Below are 21,241 nucleotides of genomic sequence, written 5' to 3'. Positions count from 1 at the left end.
AATATGTCAAATGTTTAGATGGCCATCTCAAGACAAATAACTACACTCATTGTGTGTGTGATGCTAAAATCAGAACCTCTGACAGTTCAGAAAGTGACTGCTACAGGCACTATAACAAAGTACACAAGTCTCACCGCTTAGGTAGAGACCTGCAGTTCTGTACTGGCGAAGGGTCAGTACAAGAGTGATCTCTTCTCTTTCTGTCCGCTTCCTCTTCAGCTCGGTAGCAAAAGCCCATTTACATCTTAGACTTCCCCCACTTTAGCACAAGCCAATCACGAGCTGGAGCGCGGCATTTGAAACTGGGGGAGCGCCCTTTGCTCTGCATACATCGATTTGACCAATCGGAGACTTTCAAGTTAAGTAGAAGAGAAGGAAAAAGATTCAGCTTCATGGCCTCTTTCCCACGCGTTTACGACGTGTCTTTTGCTAACAACATGAGCAGGATGGAACCACACCCCTGCATAAAAAGCTTGTTATCTCCTTTGTTGCATCCATTCCATTCCAAAGTCTCCAAACAACGGCCATAAACTCGCCTAAAGCCTCGCGCTTTCACAAATATGTTTTGTCAGAGAGTCTTGACGTGTGGGCGCCAGTGTCCTGTGCCACGGAAATTCGCAGACTGCTCACAGTTGTTCTGTCGGCTTCCTGCCTAACAAGGGTCCATCCTCTTGCTTTATCGCCAGTCTACAATGCGCTGGCAATTGCAGTGGCGACTTCTCGGCGCTAGTCAATCCATCTGGATGCGACTGCCTCCCGATCGGGGCCTACCAATGTGCCTGCACAATGAGCCCACGGAACTCGGCAGTGTGGAAACGTTTCCACCCAGATTCCGCAGAAAAAACGCTGTTCCCTAGGCGCACCGTCGCCATACTGCAGCCGTTTAGATCGGCACACTATTCGTTTGAACGCAGGTAAAGCTGACGGTTACTCCTTCCCTAGAGCACGCAAGCAAGAGCATTTCATCGTGATGCATGAAGTCAACTGCAATAAAGATCATATTCCCTAAGAACATGAAGCGGCATTACACCGAATCAGAAGTGAGAGTATGGTGTCACCGCCAGCCTTTAAATCGGCCGCGGTCCGTTAGTATACGTCGGACCCGCGTGTCGCCACTATCAGTGATTGCAGACCGAGCGCCGCCACACGGCAGGTCTACTCTAGAGAGACTCCCTAGCACTCGCCCCAGTTGTACAGCCAACTTTGCTAGCAATGGTTCACTGTCTACATACGCTCCAGTTGCAGAGACGACAGTTTAGCACAGCCTTCACCAACGTCATTTGCTACGACCTAGCAAGGCGCCATATTCAGTTACTACGCATGTATTCTGAACAGATAATATTGTGAATCATGTACCGTCAAGAGCAACGTTCATCATTAATGGATTACAGTTAAGTATGAAACTAATTACGTCCGCTTTCTGAATTCTAATTCCTTGTCATGTTCCAGACCTCACGTCAGTATAGTTCTTCCCTCCTCACGCCAGCCTGCGTGAGCTAAAACGCGTGCATTTCGGCATCTTCTAGTAACACGGTGTTGGCTCTTCTGCCAACACAACAGAGAGTGCCCTGAAATCTCTCAAAAGGATGAACACAAGTGGCGCTCTGGTAGCTATCCCACTGCGCTACCTGTTTGGGAATGATGTTGAAACCATTATCAGCACATCTCTATCCCCCAGATGGCGTTTCCGTTCTGCAACCCTAAGGAAATGCAATCCGAAAACAAAGTAAGTATGTTACAGTACGCTTGTTCGCCCATTGCTTGAATACTGCTCAGCAGTGTGGGATCCGTATACCACATAGGGTTGATAGAAGAGATAGAGAAGATCCAACGGAGAGCAGCGCGCTTCGTTACAGGATCATTTAGTAATCGCGAAACCATTACGGAGATGATAGATAAACTCCAGTGGGAGACTCTGCAGGAGAGACGCTCAGTAGCTCGGTACAGACTTTTGTTGAAGCTTCGAGAACATACCTTCGCCGAAGAGTCAAGCAGTATATTGCTCCCTCCTATGTACATCTCGCGAAGAGACCATGAGGATAAAATCAGAGAGATTAGAGCCCACTCAGAGGCATACCGACAATCCTTCTTTTCACGAACAATACGAGACTGGAATAGATGGGAGAAGCGATAGAGGTACTGAAGGTACCCTCCGCCACACACCATCAGGTGGCTTGCGGAGTATGGATGTAGATGTAGGTGTAGATATGTTTCAACTAACACGAGAGCAATCTTTGTGTGACTAACATTGATATCAGGTTTGTTCAGAGGTTTTTCTCAGCTACTCGGTTGTACTGAGCTGGAAAGTGATTTAAATAGCTAGTGTCTGCGCCCTGTGAGTGGTTTGTGGAGGTAGGCAAATCACGATTATACCATCATCTATAGCTAAAGTCAAAGCAAATAACACATGTAGTACAACTGTTAGATCAATTAGAACACCATATTAATTACTGAAACAAGTCTTTTATTTTGTTACACTGTCCAGACAGGTCTCATAAGGCCCAATGGTACTGACTGATCGCCATATCTATCTCAGCTGGTAGGTGCTACTTGATGTGGATATGGAGGGATATGTGGTCAGCACACTGCTGTCACAGTCATTTCAGTTTTCCTGACTGGAGGCAAATAACACATGTAGTACAACTGTTAGATCAATTAGAACACCATATTAATTACTAAAACAAGTCAAGTAGGCCTCACAACGGCCAAGCTCACCCCACTTGGCAACAGCGCTCGGCAGACAGACGGCCACCCATCCGAGAGCTAGCTGAGCCCGCCACCACTTAACTTCTGCTACCTGATGGGCACTGTTGTTACCTTTGCGGCAAGGCGATTGGCACAATAAATGCAGTGAACATTATTTTAAACTGTGCCGGTACAATATCCAGTGTGGTTCAACTGCCACAGCTGAACGGTTATGTGCAATTTACGGTGCCATCAAATACCACACTTCCCTCACTCGCTACATGCCAAGTATTAGTTGTTCCATTAAGTTTCGGGTGTGCAGCCCCAAGAAATCTCCCTCTTCTTCTAATATTTCGGCTGTATACCGTTCAGCCATCGTCAGAGTGAGTCGCAAGACTTCCGTTCCAGTCTTATGTTTTAAATTTTTTTTCCTTTATTGAGTTTCAATTCCCCCCGAAGAGGGTGGGCTGGCAGCAGCTTAGTACGCTGCTCTACAGCCTACAGACTTTTTTTTAAAATGGAAGAAGAAAAGAAACTAGAAAAACAAGCGATAAAACGGTGACTTAAAGTGTAAAATAGCGGAAATATGCGGAAAGTTAAAAAAGAAAGCAAAGGGGTTGGCAATGTTAATAAAATACACAGGAATCAGACGTAACGTAGTAGACACCCAATTACCAAAACAAACCATGGCGACAGTCTGGTTTCTATTCGCAAGAGATAAAAAATCACACTCAGCGACAGTATGATGGCCGTTCGCAACAAGCCCCAAAAGACACACAACACGGAACACTCACTGTAAAACACTCACTGTAAAACACTGCAAGAAGATGGCGGCACAAAGATGACGCAGACAGAGGGAGGGGGACCTGGAGGAGGGAGCAAAACAAGGAGGGTGGAGAGGAAAAAACGAAAAAAGGGGGGGGGGAACAAAGGAGGGAGAGGACTCATAAGGGGGGAGAGGAGCAAGGCAGATGCGAGAGGGAATGAGAAAAGACAGAGGAGGGAAATGCAAAAGGACTCGGGCGAGAGAAGGGGGCAGAGAGAGAGGAGGTGGGGAAAAAAGAGGTTGGAACGGTGGAACGGGGGGTAGGGGGGAGAGGGAGCCCAGGTAAAGGCCAGATTAAAGGAGGGGGAGTGAGGATCAGAGATGACCGCTCCAGTCCTCGCTTCATCCCTTTATACTCGTGTACCACGCGACTGCGCATGTGGCCACAGATGCAAATGCACCAGAGACATTGGTCGGTGGCAGTAAAGTGCATAATGCATAAGTTGTATCTACACTCCTGGAAATTGAAATAAGAACACCGTGAATTCATTGTCCCAGGAAGGGGAAACTTTATTGACACATTCCTGGGGTCAGATACATCACATGATCACAATGACAGAACCACAGGCACATAGACACAGGCAACAGAGCATGCACAATGTCGGCACTAGTACAGTGAATATCCACCTTTCGCAGCAATGCAGGCTGCTATTCTCCCATGGAGACGATCGTAGAGATGCTGGATGTAGTCCTGTGGAACGGCTTGCCATGCCATTTCCACCTGGCGCCTCAGTTGGACCAGCGTTCGTGCTGGACGTGCAGACCGCGTTAGACGACGCTTCATCCAGTCCCAAACATTCTCAATGGGGGACAGATCCGGAGATCTTGCTGGCCAGGGTAGTTGACTTACACCTTCTAGAGCACGTTGGGTGGCACGGGATACATGCGGACGTGCATTCTCCTATTGGAACAGCAAGTTCCCTTGCCGGTCTAGGAATGGTAGAACGATGGGTTCGATGACGGTTTGGATGTACCATGCACTATTCAGTGTCCCCTCGACGATCACCAGAGATGTACAGCCAGTGTAGGAGATCGCTCCCCACACCATGATGCCGGGTGTTGGCCCTGTGTGCCTCGGTCATATGCAGTCCTGATTGTGGCGCTCACCTGCACGGCGCCAAACACGCATACGACCATCATTGGCACCAAGGCAGAAGCGACTCTCATCGCTGAAGACGACACGTCTCTATTCGTCCCTCCATTCACGCCTGTCGCGACACCACTGGAGGCGGGCTGCACGATGTTGGGGCGTGAGCGGAAGACGGCCTAACGGTGTGCGGGACAGTAGCCCAGCTTCATGGAGACGGTTGCGAATGGTCCTCGCCGATACCCCAGGATCAACAGTGTCCCTAATTTGCTGGGAAGTGGCGGTGCGGTCCCCTACGGCACTGCGTAGGATCCTACGGTCTTGGCGTGCATCCGTGCGTCGCTGCGGTCCGGTCCCAGGTCGACAGGCACGTGCACCTTCCGCCGACCACTGGCGACAACATCGATGTACTGTGGAGACCTCACGCCCCACGTGTTGAGCGATTCGGCGGTACGTCCACCCGGCCTCCCGCATGCCCACTATACGTCCTCGCTCTAAGCCCGTCAACTGCACATACGGTTCACGTCCACGCTGTCGCGGCATGATACCAGTGTTAAAGACTGTTATGGAGCTCCGTATGCCACGGCAAACTGGCTGCCACTGACGGCTGCGGTTAACACATACGCTGCGCAGCTAACGCCATTCGACGGCCAACACCGTGGTTCCTGGTGTGTCCGCTGTGCCGTGCGTGTGATCATTGCTTGTACAGCCCTCTCGCAGTGTCCGGAGCAAGTATGGTGGGTCTGACACACCGGTGTCAATGTGTTCTTTTTTCCATTTCCAGGAGTGTATTACTCCGCAGTCGATCTGTGTTGGCATTTCAATATATCATTGTGAGCTGCACTGTGACTACGTCTTTGTGAGTCTTTTACAGCAAGTGCTGGATTCCATGATTTATCAAGATTGAAACAGCTATCACTATTAATCAGAGCCACTGGGTATCTTGGTTAAATGTTTTTGTGGTGGCACGCTACATTGTGGAAAACGTTCTTGATATAGCCAACTAGCAGCTCTTCCGTTACCTCGAGTTTTGCCATATTCAAGGAACACATCTCTGTGCTCCAGAAACGTGTACCGAACAGTGTTTACTGTATTGGAGATGGACAGGTATTGAACAGGTTCCGCAGCAAGGCATATATTAAGTAACATCAGGTGATCGTCTCATGTAGTACATGTCATACTGTCTACCCTATTGCACACCAGGACAATCAATTCTCAGACGTTCCTCTTTCTTTCAGCAGATGTGGACACATTACACATCTGAACTGAAACCGTCGTAGGAATGGTACGATTTTGGAAAAAGAGTTTCTGCTCAAAATATTAACTACTCACTCTCCTATACTAGTTCTAGAAGTTTGAGTGGGAATTTCCAAACACCTTGAATGTATTGTAGATGGTGGTGTTACTTCGTTACACTTTGTGATGATGCCTAAAATGCTAAATCACCTGCATATCCAAGCCAATTATTTATTTGTTATGAGCCACTTTCATGGTGCTTCTGTTTTAATGGCAAGTAGTGTATATCAATCTTCTGCTAACATTCGCTGTAAGCTGTTATTCTCAATAATTTCATGATTTTTACTCTTCATAGTGTTTTTTTGTTGGTACTTACATAATTCAAATGGATCTTATTGGCTATTTATGTTCATTATGTTACATTTCTTTACCTACCTGAGAATGACAGGCATGTGCCTACTCCGTGCCCACCTCACCGTTTGCTCTACAGTGAGTGGATGTGGAGGCTGTCTCTGAAGGTCTTCCAGCACATTCAACTCAGTAAGATTATCCCCATGGCACAGAGGCTGCTGCAGAAGAACAGACAAAGGGTCTGCAGTGAGGTTGGCGAAGACTGTGGACAGTAACTTGCACATGACGAACGGGACAGCTAGTCGAAGGTGGTGGCGCCGCGCCACGGCAGCTGCAGAAGCGTACTCTAGCACGAGGTTCCCCAGTCTGCCACCAGGTTGCACTGTCACTACGCCCTCCAGGCAGAGTGCAGCTGATCCCGGTTCTGCAGCTGCCTGCACACAATTCACAACAGCTTCTCAAGACTCGTCTTTGTTTGCAGGCCACTCTCTCCATGTACACAACCTGTTGATTGTCAAAAGGCTGTAGCGAGTGGAAGTGGGGGTGGAGAGTTTGTTACATCTTGAAAAAATAACTCGATGGCACCATCAGTTTTAAAATGCCACAGATGTGTACAGTTCTAATAGTAACAGTAATGAAACAGTACATAAAAATTTTAATATAACAATAATAAATTATTTCATTATCTTAAAGTGTATCAAATATGTTACAATAAAAATAACAAATAATAATAATAATAATTTGTTTAAATCAGTGATAATTCATTGCTTTACCAAAACATCCAAGTAATTACTACTCATAAAACTACAGTCTTTGAAAAGAATACATCCAATAATTGAACACATGTGTAGGAGAGCAAATTACTCATTTTATCATATCGATGTGACTAGCACCCAGTAGGACTCAGCAGCTCCCCCCATTCCTTCTCTCCTCCCTCTTCTTTCCCCTTACTTCTCTCCATCCAATACTCTCCCCTCCCACCTTCCTAAGCCACACCCCCATTCCTAAGCCACAGCCATGTTTTGCAAAGAGGCCAGTCAGAAAGGTATTAAGCAAATACACGTATTTAGCTCTTCCACTTGCAGCTCAGTATTTTATTGTCCAACTACATTTTCAACTGCTCCTTAAACCACATCTCTTTCTTGGCAATAGTCAAATCAGAGGGCTTCCTATGACAAGTGTGTTTGTGTGTGTGGGAAGGGGGGGGGTGGAGGTGGGAGGTTGGGAGAAATAACATCATTCTAGTCCCAAGTTGTTTGCCATTGCTTCTCATCTGCATGACATCACACATATCCATGTCATTCCCAAAGATCAGTTCATTTTCTGCACGCCTAAAATTATGAAACGTTATACTATAAGTGGTTTTAGAGGGCATATTGGCTTATTTTTCTAGATTTCCTGTTTTCTATATAAATCTTGTGTGTAGTATGTGTTTAAGCATGCATGTTGATGTTGTGGGGTGCACAAGCAGATGATGGTAGCTTTATTTTCTGTTTTAACTGTTACCAATAAAAAAATAGTTGACGTCATAGCTACTTTCAAAACAAAATAAATGACCTGTGTCTGTTTTACTGTATTTGAATGTGTTTAAGACAGCAATAAAAAATAGTTTGTCTACTACTAACATGGAAAATACCTGGAGGACTGTGTACCTAGGAGCACAGGGTCTTTCCTGGACAGTGTTTTAGTCTAGTGAGAGATTTTATAACCGCATAGAGGAATGCATACTTGAGACCACCATAACCAGTTTCAAGCATTTTCTACTGTTTTTGTTGTCCTGAGACATGAGGTTGTGTTTTTTGCAGCGTTTGTAAACATTGCAAGGTCTAAATATTTAAGGACTGCGCAATACATGTCAAAGCTATTTGGACAACACTGTTAATTCTTGAGTTACAGAGTTTTATGGTGAGTAAAATTCTATATATTTTTAAAGTAGGTTACATGACGTGTGAGCATTTAAGCTATACCTCGAAAGTTGACCACCATCCTGTAGTTTGCAACAGAAACAGGATCTACTGCCACTTGAAAATGACCTGAGTTTCTTTAATGTTTCCACAGTTTTCCTTGTGTGGAAATTGGGAATTCATGTTAGTTGCTAATAGCTTCTGTTTCAAAATATTTTAACTTTTTTTCCTTGAAACGTGACTTTCAGGAAGTCATATGAGAAAAGTATGATTTGGGTTTTACTGATCTATGCTTCGCAATGTGGTGCTACAGAAGAATGCTGATGGTTAGATGGGTAGATCACATAACTAATGAGTAGGTATTAAATAGAATTGGGGAGAAGAGAAAGTTGTGGCAAAACTTGACTACAAGAAGGAATCGGTTGCTAGGACATGTTCTGGGGTATCAAGGGATCACCAATTTAGTACTGGAGGGTAACGTGGGAGATATAAATCGTAGAGGGAGACCAGGGAATGAATACACTATGCAGATTCTGAAGGATGTAGGTTGCTGTAGGTACTTTTGCGAGGTGCCGGGGGTGCAGAAGTGTTTGTACTTCTTTAATTCAGACGAATTTTGCATGAGAACAAGACATGCACTCGACTCCCTCCTTATCTACCACCTATTTAACTATACGCACAATGGCAACGGAAGAAATTGATGGTGGATCCTGCTAGCTGGTAAAATAAGGAGCGCACACTCACTATAATTTTATAGAAAATCGTAATCTACTCAGTAAAAAAGAGAACTTTATCATAATAAACAAAAGGAAATGGGATTCTGCGTATATCTACGAAATGATACGAGGATTAAATATTACAATGAGATTTATTATATATCAGAACACAAATGCACCTGATTGTCGACACTCACAGTAGGTTAAAGGATAGGGTATACTGAAATACACTCCTGGAAATGCAAAAAAGAACACATTGACACCGGTGTGTTAGACCCAACATACTTGCTCCGGACACTGCGAGAGGGCTGTACAAGCAATGATCACACGCACGGCACAGCGGACACACCAGGAACCGCGGTGTTGGCCGTCGAATGGCGCTAGCTGCGCAGCATTTGTGCACCGCCTCCGTCAGTGTCAGCCAGTTTGCCGTGGCATACGGAGCTCCATCGCAGTCTTTAACACTGGTATCATGCCGCGACAGCGTGGACGTGAACCGTATGTGCAGTTGACGGGCTTAGAGCGAGGACGTATAGTGGGCATGCGGGAGGCCGGGTGGACGTACCGCCGAATCGCTCAACACGTGGGGCGTGAGGTGTCCACAGTACATCGATGTTGTCGCCAGTGGTCGGCAGAAGGTGCACGTGCCCGTCGACCTGGGACCGGACCGCAGCGACGCACGGATGCACGCCAAGACCGTAGGATCCTACGCAGTGCCGTAGGGGACCGCACCGCCACTTCCCAGCAAATTAGGGACACTGTTGCTCCTGGGGTGTCGGCGAGGACCATTCGCAACCGTCTGCATGAAGCTGGGCTACGGTCCCGCACACCGTTAGGCCGTCTTCCTCTCACGCCCCAACATCGTGCAGCCCGCCTCCAGTAGTGTCGCGACAGGCGTGAATGGAGGGACGAATAGAGACGTGTCGTCTTCAGCGATGAGAGTCGCTTCTGCCTTGGTGCCAATGATGGTCGTATGCGTGTTTGGCGCCGTGCAGGTGAGCGCCACAATCAGGACTGCATACGACCGAGGCACACAGGGCCAACACCCGCCATCATGGTGTGGGGAGCGATCTCCTACACTGGCCGTACACCTCTGGTGATTGTCGAGGGGACACTGAATAGTGCACGGTACATCCAAACCGTCATAGAACCCATCGTTCTACCATGCCTAGACCGGCAAGGGATCTTGCTGTTCCAACAGGAGAATGCACGTCCGCATGTATCCCATGCCACCCAACGTGCTCTAGAAGGTGTAAGTCAACTACCCTGGACAGCAAGATCTCCGGATCTGTCCCCCATTGAGCATGTTTGAGACTGGATGAAGCGTCGTCTCACGCGGTCTGCACGTCCAGCACGAACGCTGGTCCAACTAAGGTGCCAGGTGGAAATGGCGTGGCAAGCCGTTCCACAGGACTACATCCAGCATCTCTACGATCGTCTCCATGGGAGAATAGCAGCCTGCATTGCTGCGAAAGGTGGATATACACTGTACTAGTGCCGACATTGTGCATGCTCTGTTGCCTGTGTCTATGTGCCTGTGGTTCTGTCAGTGTGATCATGTGGTGTATCTGACCCCAGGAATGTGTCAATAAAGTTTCCCCTTCCTGGGACAATGAATTCACGGTGTTCTTATTTCAATTTCCAGGAGTGTATTATGAGAATAAGAGTTGGCTTGACAAGGGGCTTCTACTCTCTGTGATACAATAGATTGACGATAGTGACTGGAGGTCCTAATGAATCGAATATTAATCTCCCGACTATATAGCATCGCAATTAGTAGTGAGAGCTCAAATGGGATCACATGGAGAAACAAGCAAGGTGGATTTGTAGCAAAACGAGCTCGCGTGCTGCTGAGGGGTTCAGTATAAACTTGATAAGGTCCTACAATGCCAGAGCCGCAAAATGCTGTACCAGTACTGAAATCTGCAGCACGTCATCGGTAGGCAGCGTCCGGATGATGTAGGCGCCGACTTCTGCCGTGCAGCAACTCTGTGTCAACCCCTGGCCGGGAAGCCCGTCTGAGAATTTTAAGTTCTTCCGAAAAGGAGCGACCAAGTCACAAGACTGACTCCGACCAAGGTCAGATCCCGAATCCCCCTCTGTGATGCGATGCAAGCAGCGAAGCCAGCATTGCTCAACTCCCTACTCTTCTCGAAAACCGCGAATCAGCATTCAGTACTGATTCAAAAATTCCCCCACACTGTCTCAGAACATCATTCGCGCCAATAGCGACCGCTCCCTCCAATTTCGAGTAGGGCTTCATGGTGTCAAGTAGCCTCAGTTTAAATTGACCAGTCATGCCTCTGCTATTCAGCTAAGGGCACTGAACTTGCCATTTGATCGGCTACGAAAACAACCTGCCTAGACCACCGGCCAACTGGTGCCAGACGCTCACACTCAGCAGGGCACAGTCCACAAGTTTTCTCTGAATCATATGGTTCAAATGGCTCTGAGCACTATGGGACTCAACATCTGTGGTCTTAAGTCCCCTAGAACTTATAACTACTTAAACCTAACTAACCTGAGGACATCACACACATCCATGCCCGAGGCAGGATTCGAACCTGCAACCTTAGCGGTCTCGTGGTTCCAGACTGACGCGCCTAGAACCGCACGGCCACACCGGCCGGCTCTCTGAATCAAGAGGACAATGCAGTCAGTTGGTGCCAGGAATCTTCGTTCCGGAAGCGCCGGAACAGTTAACATACAAACTGCGGCGAAACTCAGACGTCTCACAGGTCATTTCGCCCTGCATACAACAGGCGAAACTCGAACGTCGTCCGTCGTCCCCCCAGGCGCTTCAGCCTATTGTACGAATCCCACAGAATTCAGGGAAGTGCAGCCCCCAACCGGAAATGCTGTATACCGCGTTCTCCGATGCTTGCTTCGCACAGGCCACTCATGGAACTATACCAACATGCATGGGAATCAAGTGAAAAGTCGTTTTTGAGTTCTCAGTACAAATACTCTCATTACAATTACCTTATCCGGTCTGTTACTACCGTACAATAACATGGAACATTAATAAAATTGATGAAAATGAGAGGATAAATGCAAAAGAGGGCATAGAACCTCTCACTTTGAGATGAAGAAGCTTGCCGGCCGCTGTGTTCGAGCAGCTTTAGGCTCTTCAGTCTGGAGCCGCGCTGCTGCTAAAGTCATAGGCTCGAATCCTGCCTCAGGCATGGACGTGTGTGATGTCCTCAGGTTAGTTACGTTTAAGTAGGTCTAGGTCTAGGGGACTGGTGACATCAGCCATTATGTCGCACAGTGCTTAGAACTATTTGAACCATTTCTGAAGAAGCTTGAACAGGGCAGAATAGCATGGAGAGCTGCATCAAACCAGTCTCTGGTTTGAAGACCAGACAACAACAACAGCAACATGCTACCCAAGTTCATGGAGGTTGGTATGGGAGAGATCGATTTGTTCGAGATACCTCATTATGTTTGAGCTCGGAATGTGATCTAAGATTCTACAACAAATGGAAGTCCAGGTTATTGGACGTTAGTTATGAGTTCTGCTACCATTCTTGTCGACAGGTGTGGGCTGTGGTTTGTTCCAAGTGCTGGGCATGGTTCTTTGTTTGAGGTGTCTACCATAGAGGCAGTTAACAGTGGGGCTATCTCAGCCGCAGATTGGGTAAAGAATCTGACAGAGATTCCAGCAGGCGCTGGAGACTTGTTCACTTTCAACAATTTCAACCGTTTCGCAATGCCAATGACACTAATATCTATCTATTTATTACGCATCCTTTTAAGAGCAAATAACAATCAAAACGTTTAAAATGAACTTTTATGTGTTACTCGAAGACATAACTTTACTCTGGCTGAATAACTCACCACTGAACAAGACAAATTTTTTCGTGCACCGTGTGAAATGTGTGTGATTGCTGTGGGATGTGTAGTCTTTTCGTCAAACTTTTTGGTCGTTATAGAAAGACAATATTACATATTTCGATTTCTGGATGATTGACTGATCTGATATCGTAACATTAACCAACACAGCTTCGCTCTGCAGGTACTGTAAACAGCTAAAAGCAACAGGAAACTATAGCCATAATTTTCCCCGAAGGCCTGCAGCTCTAGTGAATGGTTAAGTGATGATGCTATCCTCTTCGGTAAAATATTCCGGGGGTAAAACAGTCCTCCATTTGGATCTCCTGGCGGGACTGCTCAGGAGAACGTTGTTTTCAGGAGAAACAAGACTGTCGTTCTAAGGGTCGGAGCATGGAATGTGAGATCCCTTAATCAGGCCAGTAGTTTAGAAAATTAAAGGGGAGTTACCGAAGTTCGGTGGCAGGAAGAACAGGACTGCTGGTGATGGGAATTTAGGGTTATAAATAGAAAATCAGGTAAGGGTTAAAACCAGAGTAGGTCTAATAATGATTGAAAAATAGGTAAGTGGATAAGCTACTGTGAACAGAATAATGTCCACATAATTGTAGCCAACACCCACACCAACCACAGTACTACAAGTTTATATGCCAACTAGCACCACAGATGATGAAGTGAATGAAGAAATGTATGATGAGATAAAAGAAATTATTCAGATAGTTACAAGGATGAAAATTTAATTGTCACGGGGGAATGCAATACGACAGTAGGAAAAGGAAGAGAATAAAGAGAAAGAGGAAGCTGGCTGGTAGAATTTTGAGCAGAGCATAATTTAATCGTAGCTAACACTTGGTTTAAGATTCATGAAAGAAGTCTGTATACGTGGAGGAGACGTGGAGACACTGGGAGGTTTCAGATTGATTATATTATGGTTAGACAGAGATTTTGGTTTTAAATTGTAAGACGTTTCCAGAGGGAGATGTGGACTCTGAACAAAATTTATTGGTTATGAACTGTAGTTTAGAACTGACGAAACTTAAGAAAGATAGCTATTTAAGAACATGGGACCTGGATAAACTGAAATGACAAGGGGTTGTAGAAAGTTTCAGAGGGAGCATTAGGGGCATCCACCGAGCATAAGCGAAGCCAGGGGTCAATTGTATCAGGCAGGCCACGAAGGTAACAGGAGAGGACGTTCTGTTCCAGAGTCCCTACATCAAAAGCTGTCCCACACGTAAACTGTGTTTGTCAGTGTCCGGCATTGTGGGCAGCGGGGAAAATCCGTCAGCTGAATAGCGTGCAACCTGTGTGATGTCACGAATTTCTGGTTAACTACATAGTGCCACGTTGCTCATACCCATGAAGGGAGGAAGGGCTTTTGGACTGCTCTCCACATCGCAGATCGTAGAGTGGTCAGGCTTTTACCCTCAGTCACATAGCAAAAGATGAATCTCAGCAGCAACTGATAGATGCCTCTCGAGCATCTACACAAGCATTCACACAAGGTAGGCGCCGGTGGCGACACCTACAACGTGCTGACATGAGGAAAGTTTCCGACTGATTTCTCATACACAAACAGTTGACTGGCGTTGCCTGGTGGAACGTTGTTGTGATGCCTCGTGTAAGGAGGAGAAATGCGTACTATCACGTTTCCGACTTTGTTAAAGGTCGGATTGTAACCTATCGCGACTGCGGTTTATCGTATCGCGACATTGCTACTCGGGTTGGTTAAGATCCAATAACTGTTAGCAGAATATGGAATCAGTGGGTTCAGGAGGGTAATACGGAACGCCGTGCTGGATCCCAACGGCCTCGTGTCACTAGCAGTCGAGATGACTGGCATCTTATCCGCATGGCTGTAACGGATCGTGCAGCCACGTCTTGATCCCTGAGTCAACAGATGGGGACGTTTGCAAGACAACAACCATTTGCACGAACGGTTCGACGACGTTTGCAGCAGCATGGACTATCAGCTCGGAGACCATGGCTGCGATTACCCTTGACGCTGCATCACAGACGCCTGCGCCTGCGATGAAGTACTCAACGGCGAATTTGGGTGCACGAATGGCAAAACGTCATTTCTTCGGATGAATCCAGGTTCTGTTTACAGCATCATGATGGTCGCATGCGTGTTTGACGACATCGCGATGAACGCACATTGGAAGCGCGTATTCGTCATCGCCATAATGGTGTATCACCAGGCGTGATCGTATGGGGTGCCATTGGTTACGCGTTTCGATCACCTCTTCTTCGCATTGACAGCACTTTGAACAGTGGACGTTACATTTCATATGTGTTATGACCCGTGGCTCTACCCTTCATTCGATCCCTCCAAAACCCTACATTTCAGCAGGATATTGCACGACCGCATGTTGCAGGTCCTGTACGGGCCTTTCTGGATACAGAAAATGTTCGCCTGCTGCCCTGGCCAGCACATTCTCCAGATCTCTCACCAATTGAAAATGTCTGGTCAATAGTGGCCGAGCAACTGGCTCCTCGCAATACGCCAGTCACTACTCTTGATGAACTGTGGTATCGTGTTGAAGTTACATGGGCAGCTGTACCTGCACACGCCATCCAAGCTCTGACTCAATGCCCAGGCGTATCAAGACCGTTATTATGGCCAGAGGTGGTTGTTCGGGGTACTGATTTCTCAGGATCTATGCACCCAAATTGCGTGAAAATGTAATAAAATGTCAGTTCTAGTATAATATATTTGTCCAATGAATACCCGTTTCTCATCTGCATTTCTTCTTGGTGTAGCAATTTTGATGGCCAGTAGTGTATATTCGAGTAGGAATGCTGAGATGCGTAAAAGAAATGAAGCGACATGCAGAACCATAACAGGTGGCAGGATGGACGTCGGTATCATTTTCCTCCAATAGCGAATTTCTCATTTTGGCCATGGTGCTCAAATACAAGGTTGCAGCCCGCACTCCATCTTCACGTGTAGGAGGGTGAAGGTGTCGCAGCAGACTTCAAATAGGTAATCTCCAGACGTCGCCTGTATTCTGCGTGCTATCGCTGTCGGTAGTCGGAGAACCTGAGCACTGTGTATCAACTTGGCTCCCACGTGAATGTTAAGATATTGGTCACGCTGTAGGAAGTCCATGCGCCGATGTAGGTTCTGGCAGCCTTCTGTGCGTCCATACTTCATGGCAGCCATATGATGCACATTTCATGTAAATGTAATGCCCAGACATCTTATGACGTCGATCTGAGGGAGGGGCGCTGTGCAGCCCTCCTGGAGACTCCTTCCAATATGCATCGCTGCCGACTTGGCTACGTTCGTGTGGCTTCTCAACTCCAATGCATATCGCTTAATGTAGCGCACTTCATCGGGCCAGAAGTAGAAGGCCGTCAGCGTACACTCTGTTGCGCGGGGTACGGCTAGTCGCGTGGTCCAAGGCGCCTTGTCACGGTTTGCACGGCTCCTCCCGTAGGAGGTTCTAGACCTCCCTTAAGTAGTGGGTAAGCCTAGGGACTGATGACCTCTAAAGTTAGGTCCGATAGGAAAATACCACCACCATACGCTATGCAGGGGAAGATGTGGCTCCTCAAATTAATCCATCGAAAGATCTGGCAACCCATCTGAGCATCACATCTGTAACTCACAAGACTTTATTCGTCGGCTCAAGAACTTACGACTCGCACCATCAGATATACTCGTGAGCAGGAATCGTTGTTGCTCATTAGCGTGAAGCTGGATGGGGAACTTTTAGACTTATTTCAACATGTGCTCACTTCGACATACTTTTTATTTAATATACAATACTTTGAACAGACTGACGGCGTCGCAACGGGTAGTCCCCTGTCACCCATTGCGGCTAATCTTTTCATGGAACACTTCGAGGAGAGAGCACTCCAGACGACGGATTTGAAACCTAGGTGTTTTTGGCGATATGTGGACGACACCTTTGTTATCTGGCCTCACGGCATTGCATCGCTGAATGCTTTTCTTGAGCATCTTAACTCGCTTCATGCCAACATCAAGTTCACGATGGAGATGGAGAAAAACGCGAACTTCCATTCCTGGACGTTTTGGTACGGAGAAAAGAAGATGGCACATTAGGTCACACAGTGTACCGTAAACCAACGCACACAGACTTATGCTTTCAGGCCACCAGCTGTCACCATCCATCGCAACGAAGTGGCGTACCGAGGGCGTTGGTCCACAGAGCACGATCCATATGAGACTCAGACAGCTTATCCAATGAGCTACTCCATCTGCGTACCACATTCCAACAAAATGGATACTCCGAACGGGAGATTCGCCGTGCCTTACAACCAAAGCGGGTTACCCAACATGAGGAAGTGGAAGAAGGCGAAGAACAAAGTGGAATGGTCATCTTGCCATACATCGGCGGTGTCTCTTCAAAATAGGGAAATTATTGAAGAGGCGTAAAGTTAAATGTGTGTTTCGTCCGCCGGAAAAACTCAGAACTCTCTCGGGCTCATCTAAGGACAGCATTGGCCTAAGAAGACCCGGTGTTTACGAGATTCCTTGTAGCTGCGGCATGTCGTACATCAGACAAAATTGTCGCACTGTAGAAGAGAGATGTACTGAACACCGACGCTACACTTGTCTGGAGCAACCAGAAAAGTCTGCAGTGGCCGAGCATTGTCTCAGTACAGGCCATTCTATGAATTATCAACATACAAAAATTCTCGCATCGACGAGTTCGTACTGGGACAGTCTTATTAAGGAAGCAGTGGAAGTACGTAGCTCGACGAATCTTGTAAACAGAGACACGGGCTTTCAGCTTAGTACAGCTTGGGATCCAGCACTGGCCATATTGAAGTCGCTTAGAGCAGAGAGGAGTACTGTTGGTCATAAGACGGACGACGATTCGCCACCAACATAAATATTGTGTTGACAACGGGAGGATAATCAAGGCGACTACGTGGACGCGCATTTTTGCTTGCGGCTTCCGACAAAAGTCTCTGGGGCGGCCGATGGAAGCGCAGAGCAGCGGCGGCAGCCTCCGCGCGTGCGCCAAAGTATTTGGTTCTTCATCCTGTAGGTGGCGTTACTGTCCTTCCAATTATCAGTTGATATCGTCGCTATTGGCCATCGAATTTGGCGCCTCCACGCATGCGCACTTCCTGCTTAAGACAGCCATAAATAGGGGGCCCTGTTCCTGCCTTAGCTCCAGAATTACTTTGACCTTTTTGCTGCATGTTGTAACCAGTGGCTCCTGAAAATCAATCCTTCCAAGACCCAGGCAATCATCGTAGGTCGTACCACTCGCTCCTTCTGGCTCCTGGATTTCTCCCTTACTGTCTGTGCCCGTCCTGTCAGCCTCACCCCTTCCCTCACCTACCTCGGCCTCACCATTGACCGTCACCTCACCTGGATCCCTCATCTCCGCTCCATCCAATCCAAAGTCCACCACTGCCTCCGACTCCTCAAACTCCTCTCTGGCCGGACATGGGGGTTGCACCCCTCTACAATCCTCCACACCTACAAATCCTTAATCCGTCCCATCCTCTGCTATGCCAGTCCTGCATGGATATCTGCCCCCCCCCCCCCCCAAAAATCTATAAGTCCATCCAGATCCTTGAGCGTCATGCACTCTGCCTCGCCTTCCGTATACGCCTCCCGTCCCCCACGCGGATCCTCTATGATCTCATTCCTTTCCACCATCTGCTCCTATTCCTCGAACATATCTGCATCCTCTACACCTCCCGCCGCCTTGAACCCCCTCACCCCCTGGTTGCTTCTCTCCTCTCCCATCCCTGCCCCCTACCAAGTCTTCACTGTTGTATCCCCCTTACTCTCCATCTCTACACCCTACATCTCCTTTCCCAAGGTGGCTTTCATCAACTCCCCCTCCCAGATGATACCCTCTCTTCCTCCATTTATCCCTCCTGTCAACTCTGATCCTCATTCCCCCTCCTTTCCTCTGCCCTTTTCCTGGGCTCCCTCTCCCCCCTTCCTTCCTTTTTTCCCCACCTCCCCTCTCTCTGCCCTCTTCTCTCCCCCGAGTCCTTTTGCATTTCTCTCCTCTGCCTCTTCTTATTCCCTCTCGCATCTACCCTTCCCCTCTCCCCACTTATGAGTCCTCTCCCACCTTGGTTCCCCCACCCTTTTCGTTTTTTCCTCACCTCCCTCCTTTGGCTCGGGAGTCATACTTGTGCCGCCATTTTCGCGTAGTGTTTTACAGTGGGTGTTTTTACAGTGAGTGTTCCGTGTTGTGTGTTTTGGTAAGTGTAGCGGACAGCCATCATACTGTCGCTGGGTGTGGTTTTTTATCTCTCGCGAACGGAAACCAGACTGTCGCCATGGTTTTTAATTGTGTGTCTACTATGTTACTTGTCTGATTCCTGTGCATTTTATCAACATTGCCAACCCCTTTTGCTTTCTGTTTTAACTTTCTGTATTTTTCCACCATTTTACACTTTAAGTCACCGTTTTATCGTCTGTTTTTCTTGTTTCTTTCTTCTTCCTTTTTTTTTAAAAAAATGTCTGTAGGCTGTAGAGCAGCGTACTAAGCTGCTGCCAGCCCGCCCCCTTTGGGGGGAATTGAAAAAAAAAAAAACCTGCCTTAGCAGTGTGTTCGTCGCACCTGAAGATGTAGGCCAGTTGCGCTGACGAGATATTGTGGAGTTTTCACTATGACATGCGACGTCTCGCCCGAGAACCATATATACAACATGTCTGTCGGGAAAGCCTCAAACAACTAATCCCAGAATGTCTGTGTTTCAGACCCTCTTAGACCTGAACGCTAGGGTGGCAAGGGATGCACCATGCATCCAGTTACAACTAAATGGGATGAAGCTGTATGTAAGAGGTGCAAAATTACGCTGAGGAAGTCAGATGGAAAGCCCATATGGGCTAGAACTGAAATAAGAAACTTATGATGTAGTCATTCATGTTCGTAGTGTTTTTGGTTTGCCAGATGGTATTCCAGTTGCTGTGGGTTTATTCATCGGTTGTCGTGTTTTATTTGTAGTTCACTGCTGCTATTTGAGTTTACATATTATCATTTTGTCATTTAGAGATAGTGAGCACAGCTGTGGATGCTAAACAATAGAGTGCCAGGTGGAGAAATTGGAACAATTCTGACATATTCTTCTGTTTGAGTTAAGCAGAGACGAGACGCCAGCGGGGGCAGCCAGAAACATTTGCGTCGTGTATGGGCATAATGGCATTGGGTTGGTTCAAATGGCTCTGAGCACTGTGTGACTTAACTTCTGAGGTCATCAGTCGCCTAGAACTTAGAACTAATTAAACCTAACTAACCTAAGGACATCACATACATCCATGCCCGAGGCAGGATTCGAACCTGCGACGGTAGCGGTCTATCGGCTCCAGACTACAGGGCCTAGAACAGCACGGCCGCTCCGGACGGCTAATGGCATTGGGTACAGCACGGCAAGAAAATGGTTTTCTCGAGTTAAGGAGAATCGCTATTACATTAGTGGCTCTCTACGTTTAGGAAGGTCTTTGGTGTTTGATGTTTCAAACGCATTTGTCCAGAATGATCCACGTCAATGTATTCGAGAACTTGCAAATGTGATCATTCCATCACCATACGACATTTGCAGGCAGTAGTGAACGATGAAAAATCGGGTGTGTGGTTACTGTGCACTGTATGCCAAAATCACAATAATCAGTGGATGGCAATGTGTGCATCTCTGTTTGCTCGTCATCAATTGGCTCTGGTGTCTTTACGTTGACGTAAGGAAAAGAAAGGAATGGTTGAGTCGAAACAAAGCAGCAAATCCCTGTACAAAGACATGCGCGCATGCACAGTTGATAATGTTATGCATCTGGTGGAACAGTGGCGGTGTGGTGTACTATGAATTGCCTCCCCAAGGCGTAACCATCACTGTTGATATTTATTGCCAACTGAAACGTCTTGCAGACCCAGTCCAACAACAGAGACCTGGAGGACTGCGTAAAGTCATGCTACACCGTTATAACACCCGTCCACATTCTGCTGGACTGGCAAAAAACACTGTGCAGGAGCTGGGTTAGGGAGTCACTCGGCACCCACTTTACTCACCTGATTTTGTTGTTTGTGATTTTCACCTTTTCCGCTCTCTATCGGACAATCTCCAACGATATTCCTTTCAGGAAGTGGATGTGCTCCGAACGTGGCTCGACGGGTTCTTCTACTCAACGCCACGTGATTTCTACAGATGTGTGAGTCGAAAAGTTACCCCATCGTTGGCTGACTGTTGTAAGTAGTGGACAAGAGTATGTTATTGATGATTAAGGTCTGTTTTATGTCTATCTGCTGCGTTAATTAAACTTATGGGAAAACGCTACGAGCTTGTGCACCAACCCAATAATACACTCCTGGAAATTGAAATAAGAACACCGTGAATTCATTGTCCCAGTAAGGGGAAACTTTATTGACACATTCCTCGGGTCAGATACATCACATGATCACACTGACCGAACCACAGGCACATAGACACAGGCAACAGAGCATGCACAATGTCGCCACTAGTACAGTGTATATCCACCTTTCGCAGCAATGCAGGCTGCTATTCTCCCATGGAGACGATCGTAGAGATGCTGGATGTAGTCTTGTGGAACGGCTTGCCTTGCCATTTCCACCTGGCGCCTCAGTTGGACCAGCGTTCGTGC

The 21,241-nt window shown here is 47.2% G+C and overlaps 1 protein-coding gene across 1 annotated transcript in view; it reads right to left on the bottom strand.

The window, feature by feature from the left end:
* The window catches only part of LOC126291460 (galactoside alpha-(1,2)-fucosyltransferase 2-like), a 100,423-nt gene that overhangs the window by 52,695 nt on the left and 26,487 nt on the right, over nucleotides 1–21,241 (bottom strand). The window contains exon 2 of the mRNA XM_049984972.1: nucleotides 6,270–6,619. Within this exon, the coding sequence (XP_049840929.1) occupies nucleotides 6,270–6,619 (350 nt within the window). The remainder of the gene's footprint in view (nucleotides 1–6,269; nucleotides 6,620–21,241) is intronic.

Source organism: Schistocerca gregaria, chromosome 9 (assembly GCF_023897955.1).
Source record: "Schistocerca gregaria isolate iqSchGreg1 chromosome 9, iqSchGreg1.2, whole genome shotgun sequence".
Taxonomy (NCBI): domain Eukaryota; kingdom Metazoa; phylum Arthropoda; class Insecta; order Orthoptera; family Acrididae; genus Schistocerca; species Schistocerca gregaria.
This window is presented reverse-complemented; position numbering and strand designations above follow the sequence as displayed.